At 46.6% G+C, this 17,426-nt stretch overlaps 1 protein-coding gene across 1 annotated transcript in view; it reads left to right on the forward strand.

The window, feature by feature from the left end:
* Window positions 1-1,071: 1,071 nt before the first annotated feature.
* LOC144757146 (phospholipase A2 inhibitor and Ly6/PLAUR domain-containing protein-like) overlaps window positions 1,072-17,426 on the forward strand; it is a 134,531-nt gene continuing 118,176 nt past the window's right edge. The window contains exon 1 of the mRNA XM_078646361.1: window positions 1,072-1,123. Within this exon, the coding sequence (XP_078502487.1) occupies window positions 1,072-1,123 (52 nt within the window). The remainder of the gene's footprint in view (window positions 1,124-17,426) is intronic.

A 17,426-nucleotide genomic window follows, 5' to 3' on the forward strand; every position in this document is an offset into this window, starting at 1 on the left:
GGCTTCAGCCAATGTAAAACTCAGTGGCAAGACTCATCCCCAGATGACCCACATCACACTCCACCTCAAGAAATGACACTGGCTCCTGATCAAGAAGAGATGCCAGTTCAAGATGCTGACCCACTCATACAAAGCGCTGCACAACGAAGGACCAGCACACATCTAAAAACACCTGGCCTCCCGCCAGCCACACAGATACCTTATATCTACTTTACTGTTCTTCACAGACCGCCCCCGGATCTGCTGAAGCAAAAACAGAGGAATATATTTATCACACCTGGTGGGCAAGACATGGACAAACCTTCCCCTGCACCTGAGGACCACTCCGGCAATTCAGAAAAGACCTCCCTGTGCAAATGAGCAACTCCCAGGCAGCAGTCAATATCTCCAACACCTCAAGACCCTTACACGTGATTTGCTGTGCTTTATCAATGCCTGATTGGTTGATTAACTGATTGATTGACGTAGAAAATGCTCCACCACGTGGTAAATACCCATAAGTAGATTATTCATAATTATGACTCCTTCATATATTTGTATTTGATTGTTGGATTGGAATTGAGCTGATCACTTCTAATCAGGGCCTCAGTACAATTTGGTATTTACTCAACACATCTGCAGTAAATCGTTTCCTACAGTTTATTTCAATCTCGTTCTAAGGGATGATACCAACAACCAGAGAAGGGCTCCCATTACACACAAAGGGCCCGATTCACGGAAGGAACTTAAGACTCAATCCTAAACTTACTACTATTTTGCTATTCACAGAAGTTAGGATTTTGTCTTAAGTCTGTCTTAAGACAAACTTAAGCCAGACTTAAGACAGACTTAAGACAAAATCCTAACTTCTGTGAATACCAAAAGTAGTAAGTTTAGGATTGAGTCTTAAGTTCATTCTGTGAATCGGGTCCAAAGAGTTCAGCTACATCCTGAGAACATAACTCAGGTATCCCTAGCCCCACCCCTTCTGTGAGAGTATAAAAGGCATGCCCTGAGCATGAGATGTGCAGAAGACCCAGCAAGGGATCCAGGTCAGAGACTCCAGCCCTTAATCTTTACTCCACCAGCACCATGAAGGCCTTTCTTGCAGCTGTGGCCATGCTCCAGGCACTGATAACTGGAGGTAAGATGGTCATAAACTTGTACAGCTTTGATTGTTGTGAGTAAACACTAAGGCGCACATAGATATTAAGAGAGTAATGATCAGGACAGAGCTTAATTCACTCCAGAAATCTGCTGTAAGTTTAAATGTCCCAGACTGTCTTTATCAACAATCATATCATTGCCCTTTTCCCTTGTTTCTGTCTTTCCCTCTATTCTTCATTCTTTAGCTCATTTTTAGACAAGCTGTAAACGCAGGGCCCCCCTCCCTTACCACAAACTCTAGGAGGGCTATAGGTAATATTAATTGAAATAACTTATATTCTTTAGGGTGAGTTGAACTGTCCCTTAGGTTCTGCGTGCGGTTCGGCCAGGCTGGACCTGGCTACGGTTTTGAGTTCTGTCCCTTGGGGCTCGTCCTGCTAGCCTTCCTATGAAAATGCAATCTAATGACCTCAGAGAAACCGAGCACCCTTGGACGGCGTTAATGCATGTTAATTATTATTCACAATGTAAGAGGCGCATCGGAATAATGAACACAATCATCTTCAGGGCACCTGTTGTCATGGTGACCATTAAATGATCACAGTAATATCTTTGCTTGAATGTTGACTGTCAGATGAAGGTTGGCTGCTGGTAACAGAGAAATAACAGAGCCAGCCGTCACCAGACACTCTTTCTACAGTGCTCTCTTCTGGCCTCAGTGTGTCTCAGAAGGAAATGCACGAGCACTTACAGTGCATTCTTGGCAGGATTGGTTTGGAGCAGGAAGGATCACCTTCCTGCACAAAAAAAATCTTTAGGGGCGTTTTCCTCTTTCTGTGCGTGCTGCAGAATGCAGCACATATGAAAAGAGGAAATAACAAAGAGAAGTAAAGATATCTCTCCACAATCTGCCTTGCTTGGCAAGGTGTCGCATTTCAGCACTTCCCAAGGTTCACAACTCTTACAAAATGTGGAAATGCAGCAAAATCCATGGCAGAATTCATGGGAAAGACCCTGCTCCAATCACATGAAGCAAAATCCATGGCAGAATTCATGGGAAAGCCCCTGCTTCAATCACATGAAGCAAAATCCATGGCAGAATTCATGGGAAAGCCCCTGCTCCAATCAAATGAAGCAAAATCCATGGCAGAATTCATGGGAAAGCCCCTGCTCCAATCAAATGAAGCCAAATCCATGGCAGAATTCATGGGAAAGCCCCTGCTCCAATCAAATGAAGCAAAATCCATGGCAGAATTCATGGGAAAGCCCCTGCTCCAATCACATGAAGCAAAATCCATGGCAGAATACATGGGAGAGCCCCTGCTCCAATCAAATGAAGCAAAATCCATGGCAGAATTCATGGGAAAGCCCCTGCTCCAATCAAATGAAGCCAAATCCATGGCAGAATTCATGGGAAAGCCCCTGCTCCAATCAAATGCAGCAAAATCCATGGCAGAATTCATGGGAAAGCCCCTGCTCTTCTGCACGCCAGGAATCTGGGCATTATGATAGACGACGCACTATCCATGAAGGACCACGTGCGCACACTTTGGGGTAAGGGATTTGCAATCCTGAAACTCCTCGCTAAGATCTTCACATGGATTCCACTTGATTGTCGTCGTACGATCACCCAGGCCCTTCTAGTCAGCCGCCTGGACTATGGCAATGCTCTGTTCGAAGGAATGAACGAGCAGTTGTTCTCCCGCCTTCAGGTTCTGCAAAACCAGGCTGCCAAGCTGGTATGTAACAAAAGCAAACGAGACTCTGCATCGGCATGTCTAAAACAACTCCATTGGCTGCCGATGCGCCAGCGCGCCACATTCAAACTACTTTGCCATGCGCACAAAGCCCTCCATAAAACAGGCCCTACAATCCTGCAAGGGAAAATTGAATTTTATATTCCAAACAGGAACTTAAGATCCACTAACTCAGCCTTAGCAAAACCTAAGCGTATTTACAAAACAAGAACAGGAGGACGAGCCTTCTCGCACCTGGCGGCCAAACGATGGAATGAACTACCGATGGATCTGAGACACACTGCGAACCTTTTTTCATTCCGGCAAAAACTCAAAACACATCTCTTTCCCAAATACTAACCCCCCTGCTCAAACCTCAGCAGCCCTTTCTTATTCAGCGCCTTGATATCCCCTGGGATGAATGCTGCGCTCTACAAATACCACAAATAAATAAAATAAATAAATGAAGCGAAATCCATGGCAGAATTCATGGGAAAGCCCATACTCCAATCAAATGAAGCGAAATCCATGGCAGAATTCATGGGAAAGACCCTGCTCCAATCAAATGAAGCGAAATCCATGGCAGAATTCATGGGAAAGCCCCTGCTCCAATCAAATGAAGCGAAATCCATGGCAGAATTCATGGGAAAGCCCATGCTCCAATCAAATGAAGCAGAATCCATGGCAGAATTCATGGGAAAGCCCATGCTCCAATCAAATGCAGCAAAATCCATGGCAGAATTCATGGGAAAGCCCCTGCTCCAATCAAATGAAGCAAAATCCATGTCAGAATTCATGGGAAAGCCCATGCTCCAATCAAATGCAGCAAAATCCATGGCAGAATTCATGGGAAAGCCCCTGCTCCAATCAAATGAAGCAAAATCCATGGCGGAATTCATGGGAAAGTCCATGCTCCAATCAAATGAAGCAAAATCCATGGCAGAATTCATGAATTCATGGGAAAGCCCATGCTCCAATCAAATGAAGCCAAATCCATGGCAGAATTCATGGGAAAGCCCATGCTCCAATCACATGAAGCAAAATCCATGGCAGAATTCATGGGAAAGCCCATGCTCCAATCAAATGAAGCAAAATCCATGGCAGAATTCATGGGAAAGCCCATGCTCCAATCAAATGAAGCAAAATCCATGGCAGAATTCATGGGAAAGCCCCTGCTCCAATCACATGAAGCAAAATCCATGGCAGAATTCATGGGAAAGCCCATGCTCCAATCAAATGAAGCAAAATCCATGGCAGAATTCATGGGAAAGCCCCTGCTCCAATCAAATGAAGCAAAATCCATGGCAGAATTCATGGGAAAGCCCCTGCTCCAATCAAATGAAGGAAAATCCATGGCAGAATTCATGGGAGAGCCCCTGCTCCAATCAAATGAAGCAAAATCCATGGCAGAATTCATGGGAGAGCCCATGCTCCAATCAAATGAAGCAAAATCCATGGCAGAATTCATGGGAAAGCCCATGCTCCAATCAAATGAAGCAAAATCCATGGCAGAATACATGGGATAGCCCCTGCTCCAATCAAATGAAGCAAAATCCATGGCTGAATTCATGGGAAAGCCCCTGCTCCAATCAAATGAAGCAAAATCCATGGCAGAATTCATGGGAAAGCCCCTGCTCCAATCAAATGAAGCAAAATCCATGGCAGAATTCATGGGAAAGCCCCTGCTCCAATCAAATGAAGCAAAATCCATGGCAGAATTCATGGGAGAGCCCATGCTCCAATCAAATGAAGCAAAATCCATGGCAGAATTCATGGGAAAGCCCATGCTCCAATCAAATGAAGCAAAATCCATGGCAGAATACATGGGATAGCCCATGCTCCAATCAAATGCAGCAAAATCCATGGCTGAATTCATAGGAACGCCCATGCTCCAATCAAATGAAGCCAAATCCATGGCAGAATTCATGGGAAAGCCCATGCTCCAATCAAATGAAGCAAAATCCATGGCTGAATTCATAGCAACGCCCATGCTCCAATCAAATGAAGCCAAATCCATGGCAGAATTCATGGGAAAGCCCATGCTCCAATCAAGTGAAGCAAAATCCATGGCAGAATTCATGGGAAAGCCCATGCTCCAATCACATGCAGCAAAATCCATGGCAGAATTCATGGGAAAGCCCATGCTCCAATCAAATGAAGCAAAATCCAAGGCAGAATTCATGGGAAAGCCCATGCTCCAATCACATGCAGCAAAATCCATGGCAGAATTCATGGGAAAGCCCATGCTCCAATCAAATGAAGCCAAATCCATGGCAGAACTCATGGGAAAGCCCCAGCTCCAATCAAATGAAGCAAAATCCATGGCAAAATTCTTGGGAAAGCCCATGCTCCAATCAAATGAAGCAGAATCCAAGGCAGAACTCATGGGAAAGCCCCTGCTCCAATCAAATGAAGCAAAATCCATGGCAGAATTCATGGGAAAGCCCATGCTCCAATCAAATCAAGCAAAATCCATGGCAGAACTCATGGGAAAGCCCCTGCTCCAATCAAATGAAGCAAAATCCATGGCAGAACTCATGGGAAAGCCCCTGCTCCAATCAAATGAAGCAAAATCCATGGCAGAACTCATGGGAAAGCCCCTGCTCCTGTGGTAAATATTTTAGTAATTTACCTTGATCTGAATTTCTAGGCAATATCAATAAGTTCAAGTATGAAGAGCAGAGTCCGTGGTGGTTCGAATTCAGGGTCTTTATTCAGTAACTCGAGTTAAGGGAGAGCTCCGTCACCTGAGGAGGATCGGAAGAATCTCTAACTTTATTCTCAGAACATACAGTATATATAACAGAAAAAGAGGAAGGAGCTTCCCTTCAATGCATGCCCGGATCGTATGTTGAAATAGAACAGAAGTCATGTAGGCCCGGATCATATGTGGCAATAAAACAGAAGTCATGACCATAAAAGGAGGCAACGTCGTGAAAAGAGGGCACATGGTAGAAGAAATAAGGCTGAGTCATGATTCAGAATGAGGAAGCACAAGAGAGGCAAAGGTGTGAAGAAATAACGCTAGGCTGGTTCCTTAGATAAGAGAGAGAGGGTCGTGACAGGATGTCTGTTTGTCGTGTTTCAGCATTCGGGAGCTCTTCTTCTCGGAATTGGTTGTCGTGGTTTAACAGAACGGGGGCTATTTCTCGGAATAGGTCTGATTATAGGGAAATGGTTACAGATGGGGGGTCTTGTTCTCGGCGTTGGCTTAACCACAGAAATGTACGGTTTAACTGAGGAAACTGGTTCTCGGAATCGCCCTGAGCATAAGGGTGTAATTTTGACCTTTTTGGGGAAGGAGAGTGTGTGTGCAACTTCGTGAGGTGCATGATCAGCGCGTGATTGGTTCGTGCTCGTGTGCTCGTGTTCTCATGTGTTCGTGTTTTAGCAAGATGGGCTTGGGGACGTGACTGAAGAGGGTGTATGATGGGACATAACTGTACGATAAATAATCATTTTCCACATTCCCTCCTTGTCCCATAATATACCTTTCTAAAACTCTTTGCCTTTTCTAATCCACTTCTATACTCATTAAGCCGTTTACTTGTTCCTGCAACATGATTCTTTCCTTCTTTTTCTTTCTGGACTGGGTTTTTGGAATACAGGCAGTGGCACAGGAACTACAGAGTGCTGAACCGCACTGAATACAGAGGCAGCAGGTGAAGAGAATGGCTAGAGCGAGACCTATGACTGTAAGTGCCTTCCATCCCCATGAGAACAGGAGGCCCCAGAGCCAACCTGTCAGGGACCAGGCACCAGTGTCTGCATCTAGTTTTCTGGAAAGTATATGAAGGCGGGAAATAGCAGAATACACTGAGGGTGCGTTGTCTGGGATAAATACACAGCAGCTGGACCCGATCAGTTCACATAGACCACCATGGTTAGCCAGTATGATATCTAAGACCATACGGTTCTGTAACGTCATGAGTCTGTCGGCAGCCATCTCAGCTGTGATGTTACTTAATGCACCAGCTGTTACGTTTATGGCTCCCTGGACTACACAAGTCAGTTGTCTTATGTGGCGGCTATTGATCATAGGCCCCCAGAATGGGATGATTCCTTTAAAGAAGTCGCCGGCCTCTTGGTCCGCTGTATCTTCAGCATCTATGGCCCCCCTTCGCCGTCTATTAATCACGGACGGAGGGTCACTGGGATGATAATCTGCTGGGGCGGTGTAGGTAGGGGGAAGGAGAAATGCAATGTAGCATTTTCCGGACCAGCCTTGAGGTAGCCAAGTGCGTGCGTGAGGTCCACAGATAAAGTATGTGTTGGGGGCAGTGGTCATCGTTGGGAAATTAGGATCAGGTAAGGTGTACATCTTGTTACATTCACTATCTCCCATTTTCTGACCCTTGCCCTTTCCTCTTACACAGAATAGGAGAGAGTGCATAGGTAGATCTAGCATAGCCGAAAGGGAGAGGAATAAAAGGCATTCCTCCATGTACGGAGTGTGGCATTAGGCCGCAGACCAAGTTCAAGTTCAAGTTCAGGAATTTGTATAGCGCACTACTCACCCAGAGGGTCTCAAGGCGCTTGGGGGAGGGGGTTTATTATTTATCGAATAGCCAGGTTTTAAGTTCCTTTCTGAAGGAAATGTGGTTCTGTGTAAGGCGGAGGTGAGTGGGGAGAGAATTCCAGGTCTTGGCCGCCAAGTAGGAGAAGGATCTTCCTCCCATGGTGGATCTGTGGATGCGCGGAACTGCGGCGAGGGCTTGATTGGAGGATCTTAGTTGGCGGCTGGGTGTGTAGAAGGACAGTCGTGAGTTGAGGCATTCGGGTCCTAGTTTGTAAAGGGCCTTGTGTGCGTGGGTGAGGAGACGGAACGTTATTCTCTTGTTGACGGGAAGCCAGTGGAGGTCTTTTCAGGTGACCGGTAATGTGAGCTTGGCGAGGGATGTCCAATATGAGTCTGGCTGATGCGTTTTGGATGCGTTGGAGTTTTTTCTGTAATTTGGCTGTGGTTCCGGCGTAGAGGGTGTTTCCAAAGTCCAGTCGGCTAGTGACCAGTGCGTGGGTGACAGTCTTTCTTGTTTCAGTAGGGATTCAACGAAAGATTTTCTTGAGCATACGAAGTACGTTGAAGCAAGAGGATGAGACGGCGTTGACTTGTCTGGTCATCGAGAGGGAGGAGTCCAGGATGAAGCCCAGGTTACGTGCGTGGTCTGTGGGTATGGGTGCCGTGCCCAGGGCCAATGGCCACCATGAGTCGTCCCAGGCAGAGGGGGATGATCCTAGGATGAGGACTTCCGTTTCGTCTGAGTTAAGTTTTAGGCGGCTGTTTTTCATCCATTCGGCTACTTCTTTCATGCCTTCATGAAGATTTGTTTTGGCGGTGTTAGGGTCTTTGGTGAGGGAAAGGATCAGCTGGGTGTCGTCAGCGTAAGAGATGATGTTAAGGTTGTGTTGTCGTGCGATGGATGCAAGGGGACTCATGTAAACGCTGAAGAGGGTGGGACTGAGTGATGATCCTTGTGGTACTCCGCAGATGACTTCGGTGGCCTCTGATGTGAATGGGGGTAGTCAGACTTTCTGGGTTCTCCCGGCGAGGAACGAGATGATCCAGTCCAAGGCTTTTCCTTGTAAGCCGATGTTGCTGAGGCGTTGTATGAGGGGGCTATGGCAGACTGTGTCGAAAGCGGCGGAGAGGTCGAGTAAGATGAGGGCAACTGTTTCTCCGTTGTCCAGAAGTGTTCGGATGTCGTCTGTTGCTGCAATGAGGGCGGTTTCGGTGCTGTGTTTGGCTCGGAAGCCAGACTGTGAGGTGTCGAGGGAGTTGTTGGATTCAAGGAAGGCGGCGAGCTGGCTATTGACGGCTTTCTCAATGACTTTGGCAGGGAATGGGAGGAGTGAGATGGGGCGGTAGTTCTTAAGTTCAGAGGGGTCGGCTGTGGGTTTCTTCAGGAGGGCGCTGAGTTCGGCGTGTTTCCAGCTTTCTGGGAAGGTAGCGGAGTTGAAGGAGCAGTTGATGACATCACGGAGATGGGGTGCGATGATGGAGTCTGCTTTGTTGAAGATGTGGTGGGGACAGGGGTCCGTAGGCGAACCTGAATGGATGGAGTTCATTAGGCGGATGGTGTCTTCAGTGTTGATTGGGTTCCAGGCGCTAAGGTTGTTAGAGGGTGGTTTAGGTTCAGAGATGGGTGGAGTGGACTGTTCATTGGAAATGTTTTCAAAGCTGTTATGTATGTCGGCTATTTTGTTGTAGAAGAAAGAGGATAGCGAATCGCAGAGGTCTTGGGAGGGAGTAGTGTCGTTTGAGGCTGCGGTGGGGTTGGTAAATTCTTTGACGATGTTGAATAGTTCCTTGCCGTTATGGGCGTTGTTGTCGAGTCGATCCTTGAATGCTGATTTCTTGGTGGATCGGATCAGTTGGTGGTGTTTGCGGGTGGCTGTCTTGAAGGTGGTCAGGTTGTCAGTGGTTGGGTTTTTTCTCTATGTTTTTTCGAGAGTACGGCATAGTTTCTTGGATTTCTTAAGGTCATCGTTGAACCAGGGGGCCTTTTTGCTACCTTGTTTGGTTTGGTGGTTTTTCAAGGGTGCTAATTCGTCAACGCTTTGAGTGATCCATTGTTTGAGTTTGGTGGCAGCTTGGTTTGGGTCCGATGAGAGGGCGGGAGGGTTTTGTTTGAGCGATGTGAGTAGTTGGTCGGTGGTGATTTTGTTCCAGTTTCTTCGCGGAATAGGTTGTGGGGGGTTGTGGGTCGAGGTAGTTTTGTAGCTGAAGTGAACACACCTGTGGTCCGTCCAATTGAGAGCTGTGGTGTGATCGAAGGAGATGTGCTTGCTGGAGGTGAAGATTGGGTCGAGCGTATGTCCGGCTACATGGGTGGGAGTGTCAACAAGTTGTTTGAGTCCGAGATTGGCCAGGTTGTCCAGAAGGGTGGTGGTGTTGCTGTCGTTTTTCTTTTCCAGGTGGAAGTTGAGGTCTCCCAGTAGAATGTAGTTCTCGGAGGTGATGGCGTGTAGGCTGATGAAGTCAGTGATGTCTTCGCTGAATTGTGTGCGGGTTCCTGGTGGTCTGTAGATGAGGGTGCCTCTAAGTGTGGTCCTGGGGTCGGTGTGGATCTGGAAGTGGAGGTGTTCGACGGTTGCAAGGTTATCGTCGAAGCTGGTCGTGATTCTGATGGTGTTCTTATGGACGATGGCGATTCCTCCTCCTGTTTGGTTGGTGCGGTCTTTTCGGATGATCTTGTAAGTGTCCGGGATGGCTATGGCAATGTCGGGTGCTGATGATGTGTTCATCCAGGTTTCTGTAAGGAAGGCGATGTCCGGTGAAGCAGTGTCGAGTAGGTCCCAGAGCTCAGTGGCGTGTCGGTGGATCGAGCGGGTGTTCAGCAGGATGCACTTCAGGTGGTTGGAGTCGGAGGTGTGTTTGGAGTTAGTGGATTTGGTGTGGGTCTTGATGCAGGCGAACTTGCAGGAGTGGCAGGCGAAGGGACTGTGGGTGCGACCTGGGGCAGCTTCGTAGCATTGTGGTGTGCGTCCGGGGTTAAGGGCTAGGAGGGTGGCGACGTTATGCGGGAGTAGTGCGGTTTGCGGGGGCCAGGGGGTCTGGCGCTGGGCGCGGTCCAGGCGCGGACGGGCGTAGACGGGCTTACCTTTGGCGCACCTTCGGCGCGACCACTGCGCGTAAATGCATCTGACATATGTGGATGGTGGGGGGGCAGGGGCGAGGGAGGGTCAGCTGGGAGGCGGTAGCTGGGTGGAGGGGCGGGCTGGAAGGCACAAACAAACAAGATGGCAGCAAAACAAACTAAACAGGACGAGATTGGGGTGGGCATAGGCGCAGGCACAGATAAGCACAGGCGCTACAGTATGCAGCAGCACACTTTGATTGGCACGATGTGGGCTGTGCAGAAAATCGCGTAATGCTAAATTAGGCAATGCGGTAAGATCAGCTCAAGACACTCAATGTAGTGCGAGCGCAATCACCAATGCGATATTAGCACGAGACCAAACAATGCAGTGCGAGCGCAATTATTAATATAATATTAGCACCAGATAATCAAATTCAGAGATAGCGCTACGATACCAGTTGCTGGAGGCAGGGAGCTGGGGGAGCGACCGCTTCTGACGAAGTCAGGACGGTCACGACGCTGTGGGGTATGGGATCGGCTATACGTATCCTGTGGGAGGGAGGGACCCAACAATTGGTCTTGTTAATTACTAGTTGATGTTGATGGAGTGTGGTGATGAACGTGTTATTGAAGAATTCATTTCGTCTGCTCTTGAGGTGTGGAGGAAGATCTATGTATGAATGCATAGCAGTGTTGTTCAAAGGCGTTGGGAAGATGGTGGGAAAGCTAGATGAAGGAACCAACCTAGACAAGCCATGATGCAGAAACTGAGAATCAGGATGGAGAGGAGAAAAGAGATCTTGTTTTTAAACAAGTTTGCACAAAGAGTCTTTATCTTCATGATTTCGGCTGCTTAGTCTTTGAGAGGAAAAAAATGCACCAGTAACTGGACTCTTCCCAGCAACCGCTTCACCAAGCGTCCGTCTTGGGCTTAAATAGCCACTGGCAGGCCGGTTTCAGATGCAATGTCTCAAGTCTGTTTGGGGTAGGATCGCAGCCGCGATTTGTACTCTTCTTGGGGTAAAAGTTCAGGAAGGGGTAAAACAAAGTCTGTCATTTCAGTGTCTTTAAAGTCTGGTTTTTCAGTGTCTCTGGTCTCAGGATCAGCAACAGTGTCTGGAGTTGGTCCGTTGAAGGGTTTGCAGTGGGAGACGTGGAGCCAGCCTTTTCGTCCCTCGACCTTGATAGCGGTCCTCGTCGTCAGCAGCACCAGCTTGGGGGACGTCCACCTTTTCTCCAGAGGGCTGGTTCGATCAAAATTTCTGACGAGCACCCATTGACCAGGCTGAAGGCAGTGCGCGTCGGGTGTGGTCTTTTCTGGAAAAGCTGCAGCCACCTGTGAACGGCAAAAACGTAGTGCAGACATCAAAGAAGCCAAGTAATCTGTCAGTACATTTGCATCAATGTCAATTATCTTTTTAGGAGATGGTACACCCCAGATATTCGGAGGCCTCCCAAAGGTGACCTTGTAGGGGGACAGGCCTGTCCGGGAATGTGCCACCATTCGCATATAGAAGAGGGCAACTGGAAGGGCTGTTACCCAGTCTATTTGCGTGTCAGCACAAATCTTCGCCAACTTCGTTTTTAATGTCTGGTTGTGTCGTTCAACTAAGCCTGCTGCTTGGGGATGCCTAACACTGTGGAACTTCCAGGTGTATCCTAGCAGTAAGGAGACATCCTCCATCAATTTGGAGGAGAATGGTTGTCCGTTGTCAGAGTATATAACTCTTGGCAACCCATATCGAGGGAAAAATTCCCTTACCAATTGCTTGGCAGTCATCTGGGCACCATAGTCTGGGACAGGGTATGCTTCGGTCCATCGGGTTAAGGTACAGACTACTACGAGGACATACTTATATCCCCGACATCTCTCCATCTGTATGTAGTCCATTTGTAGGACTTCGAAGGGTGATCAGGAGGATGGAACCCTCCTTGTTCAACTGAGATACTTTTCCCTGGATTGAACTGACAGCAAATCATACAGGTTCGCAGTTTTTGTTTGGCTGCTGCACGCAGATGCTTGTTGTGCCATATCAAATTCAGACTGTCTAACATTCCTTTTTCTCCTAGATGGGCGGGACCATGGGCAGTTTCTATCATTACGGGAACCATTAGGTCAGGGAGGAAACATTTGGACTTATCCTTTGTAACCCAACCTTGATCTGTGTGTGAACCTCCTTCCTCTTCCCATTTTTTCTTTTCGGTCTCTGTGGCTTGGTTTTGGATGTCCACTACATCTCTGGTGGAGTCGACAACTGGACAGATAGTTCTGGTGGTGGTTTCGGTGTTTAGTGTTTTTGTCTGAGCAGCATGTTTAGCTGTGGCATCTGCTAGAGCATTACCTCTGGTGATAGAATCTGTGACCTTGGTGTGTGCTTTACATTTCAGTATGGCTACTTCTGTGGGTCTGTGTATTGATTCTAGTAGCTGGAAAATAAGATCTCCATGTTGGATTTTTGTTCCATGAGAGGTTAGGAAACCTCTCTCTCTCCAAAGGATGCCAAAATTATGGAACGCATATTGTGAATCGGTGTAGATATTGACTCGTTTTCCTTTGGACCATTCACATGCTTGGGTGAGAGCTATTAGTTCTGCTGCTTGTGCTGAATGTACAGATATTCTGGCGGCTAAAAGAACTGAATTTTCAGTGGTGACAGCATAGGCTGCTGAAAGTTCGCCTGATTGGAGGCGCATACAGGAACCGTCTACAAACAGTGTGTGTTCTGGTGTACTTAGAGGGACGTCTGTAAGATCAGACCGGGGTTTTGTGACTAGTTCGACTACCTCTAGGCAGTCATGAATCTGATTATCAACTGGGACAGCAGGTAGTAGCGTAGCTGGGTTGAGGATATTGCATCTTTTGATGATGATGTGGGGTTGGAACAGAGTGACTTCATAGCCTGTAAGGCGAGCTATGGTCAAGTGTTGTGTTTGTGTCCTATTCAAGAGTAATTCTACTGCATGGGGGACTTGTACTTCCATAGAGTGTCCTAGTACTATGGAGTCACTTTGTCGTATTGCTAGAGCTGTAGCTGCGACAGATTTCAAACAGGCAGGCAAACCTTGTGCAACAGGGTCGAGAGTGCTAGAAAAATAAGCACAGGGACGATGTTTGTTGGCTTGTGTTTGTGTGAGTACTGACAAGGCTGTACCTTCCCGTTCTGTGACAAAGAGGACAAAAGGTTTGGCATAATCGGGTGTAGCTAGGACAGGTGCAGAGCATAATGCTTTTTTGAGGGTGTCAACATTTTCAGTGGTGACAGCATAGGCTGCTGAAAGTTCGCCTGATTGGAGTATGATCAGGTGTCCATGGCAGTGGGGAAGAGGTTGTGGTTGTTAGCTGTATCAGAGGTTTGGCCAAGTATGCAAACTGGGGAGTCCATTGTCTACAGTAGGACATGAGGCCAATAAAGGCACGGACTTCCTTCTGTGTCTTGGGTACAGGAATGTTAAAAATGAGTTGAATTCTTTCAGGTGTGAGTGCCCTACCCTCCTTTGACAGCAGGTGCCCTAGGTAGCCCACCTGCTGTAAACACAATTGTATTTTGAGGGTGACACCTTGTGGCCATGCTGTGCAAGGAACATTAGGACAATTCGTGATGCTTGTTCACATTCCGGTTCGGAGCGTGCAGTGATCAGTAGGTCATCGACATATTGTAATAATGTCGTATTGGTGGGCAGGACAATGTCGTCTAACTGTCTTTTAAGTGCCTGACTGTAGATGCTGGGGCTTTCTGTATATCCTTGGGGAGCTCTTGTGAAACAGAAGCTACGACCTTGTAAGGAGAATCCGAATAGGTACTGACTGTCTTGGTGGATCGGTACACTGAAGAAAGCATTCTTTAGGTCGATTACAGCGAAATGTGTAGCCTCAGGATCTATGGCTGTTAACAGAGTACTGATGTCTGAGACCACGGGGTATTGTGGTACTACACATTTGTTAAGTTCACGTAAGTCAACCACGAGTCTGTAGACTGGTGGCGCACCGTCATCAGTTTTCTTTCGGACTGGCAGAACTGGCGAGTTACATATGTTGGAAGGTACTTCTCTGACTACTCCTTTTTGTATCAGGTCATCAATAATTTGGATAAGGGCTTGTTCTGCATCTGGAGGTAATTTGTACTGACAGACACGGGGTAGGACAACGCCTTCTTTCAATGTCACTAGGTGTGGTGTAATATCCATAAATCCTACATCTGTTGGATCAGTAGCCTACAATGTGACGGGAATGTCTCTTAGTCTTACATCTAGTTCTCTTGTGGTGAAATGGCCTTTAAAATCTCGGAGGAATAGTCAGACTCCTTCCGGGGAACAGCATATTATAGCACCTAGTTCTTTTAGTGTCTGAATGCCAAGGAGATTCTCGGGACAGGATTTTGTAAGCACTAAGTCGGTGGAAGTTTTAAGAGGACCAACTTGAAGTGATATTGGTTCAGAAACTTGATTGATGACAGGTGTACCTGAAAAACCCAAGGAAATACTATTTGAGCCAGAGAGGGGTACCTTGGGAACTTCATTGTATTGCACTGTCGTCCTACTAGCCCCGGTGTCGATCAGAAATTTTGCTTCTTTACCTAAGAGTTTAGCATGTACATAGGGACCCTTTTGGTCGACCGGGATCAGTGGACGACTACCGTGTTCCTCCCAGCTGTTTCATGAAATTGTGGGGAATTCAGGATAGGATGACACTGGATACTGATAGAGTTGGGTAGTAGGTTTTGTATCAGTTGGCGGAGCAGAAGGTCGAGGGGGATTGTTACGAGGTTGTGTCTTCCCAGTGGCAATATTATGTTGTAATACTGGACAGTCACGCACAAAATGACCTGGCTTTTTGCAATAGTTACAAGTAACTTTTTCCTGCGATACTTGGGGTTGTTTAGGAGTCTGTTGGATCGTATTAGTCTGTGCTACCAATAACTTCATTTTAGTATCCTTTGTCCTTTTCTTTTCTTGTTCTTGTTCGTCTCTAATTCTATTTTGATGATATTGGAGCATCTGAAGGGCTTGTGAAGGAGAGCCTACTTGCCAAGTACTCTCTACCTTCAGTACTCTATTTCTAATCGTCGGTAAAGCATTTTCTACAAATTTGGAGACAAATAATCGACTATAGGCGTCTCCACCTGAGGAGAGACCACTGTTGATTAGAAAACATTTCTCCAATCTGGTATAATAGTCCCCTATATACTCGTCTGGTTTCTGTTTGCATGCAGAGATAGCGTCCCAATCTTCCTTCTTAGTGGTCAGTAACTGGGATAGTATTTTAGGGAGACAGCGAGGGAGTTCCTGAACTAGGGGTCCTAAGCCTTGTCCAGGATTGCGAGTAATGTCTTCTTTCTCTAATTCCGTCCATGTTACCTTTTTTCCTTCAATCTCCCAGTCCTTTCCCTTTAGTTTGTCATACGTTCCCTGTGGTAATAGGACCTTGAGTAGAATATTGAGGTCCTTGTAAGTAAAGGAACCCATTTGGAGGATATCCTTGAGTTCCCTATGGAAACCCGAGGGATCCTTTTCATGAGAAGGGACATTTTCTTAATTTCTAGTATCTCTAGTTTTGTCAGAGGGGTGTAAACAAATGTTTGTTGTAACTTTCCTGCGGAGTCTGCTACGGGGTGTACTTCTCGGAGAGGGAACTGTCCTTGGTCATATTGATGGGCATTTATATCATAACTGTCTGTAAAGCACTGAACATATCGCTGTCGTAGGTCAAGGAAAATATTTAGAAACTCTTGTCCCCTGGCCACCCACCTCCCTTCTAAACAGTCCCGTAAGAGAGAGTGTGAATTTTTAGGCGGGCAACCAGTGTCTTCGTACATTGTAATGAGGTGTTGAACCATATAGATGCTGGCTAGTCTTTGAGAAATTAGAGGGATTGATAAAAACATTTGGGCAACTATATCAGGGCCATATATAGAGTATTGAGATACCCAATGTGTGCTTGATCTAGCGAGTTCCTTTTCTTGTGTGGTGAGTGGAGGCTTGTCGTCCATCCAATCATCTAGGGCTTCTTGTGTTCGTTGGAACAACTTATCTGTGGGGGCTGACAATTTCTTAGTTTTAAGTTTGAATTGTCCATTATTTTGAGAACGAGGGATACGGGAACGTACTGCACCGTGAAAAGAAGTTTCTTCTCCCCTGTCTTCGTTTGTACTTTCATTCTCTGTTTCCTGGGTATGAGCATCTTTTTGATGGTAATCAGAAACCTTACTCGTGAAGAGAGGAATAAAGAGATCTATTTATTTTATTTTATTATAATTTCCTGCGACTACTGCTTGATCTAGTTGTAACAAATCACCAGGAACTCTTTTTCCTGCGCTAGCTATCATTCTGATAAAACAAGTGATCATGAATCGTGAGAGGCATTTTTTATGTGCTAAGGGTCTATTCTTAATAGCTTCCTGTAAGGTTTCTAAGTTTTCTCCTGTTCGGAGAGCCTCGTAAATTTTATTTAGGCAATTTGTGATATTCGGCACTTCTTGTAAACCTTCTAGAGTCTCTCGTAGGCGAAGAGAGATGTTTGCTTGTGATTCTTCCCCTGGGGTTGGGTCATAATCGCACTCTAACATAGGTGGAGTTTCGCTTGAGGTGTCAGGGGTGGGTTCGGTCTGGGCGACTATTTGTCTGGCTATTATCTGATTGGTATAAGCAGGAGGAGGTTCCATTAAGTAGGTAGTAATAAAATCATCGGGTACGGGAGAAACCTTAGGACGTGGAGGTGCTGTAGGGACACTAGAATCTGAGCTAACCTCGGACCCTATTTTCGGTGAGAGGACAGGGTATATACCTGTCGCAGAGGCCGAGGCCTCCCTTTTCTTTTGTTCAAAACTAATATCATCGTTCTGATCCTGTAACTTTTTCATCTTACTTTCTTCTGACATTCTCTTTGCTTTCTCAACTTTCCCTTGCTCTTTCTGTTCCCTTCGATGTGCTTCTTTTCGCCATATCTAAACGCTTTCTAACATCGAAGGTCTTGCCTTCTTTTCCCAACACCTTTTTTCAACCGCCATAATACAATTCAAATCCCATG

The sequence above is a fragment of the Lissotriton helveticus genome, chromosome 1_1 (genome assembly GCF_964261635.1).
Source record: "Lissotriton helveticus chromosome 1_1, aLisHel1.1, whole genome shotgun sequence".
Taxonomy (NCBI): Eukaryota; Metazoa; Chordata; class Amphibia; order Caudata; family Salamandridae; genus Lissotriton; species Lissotriton helveticus.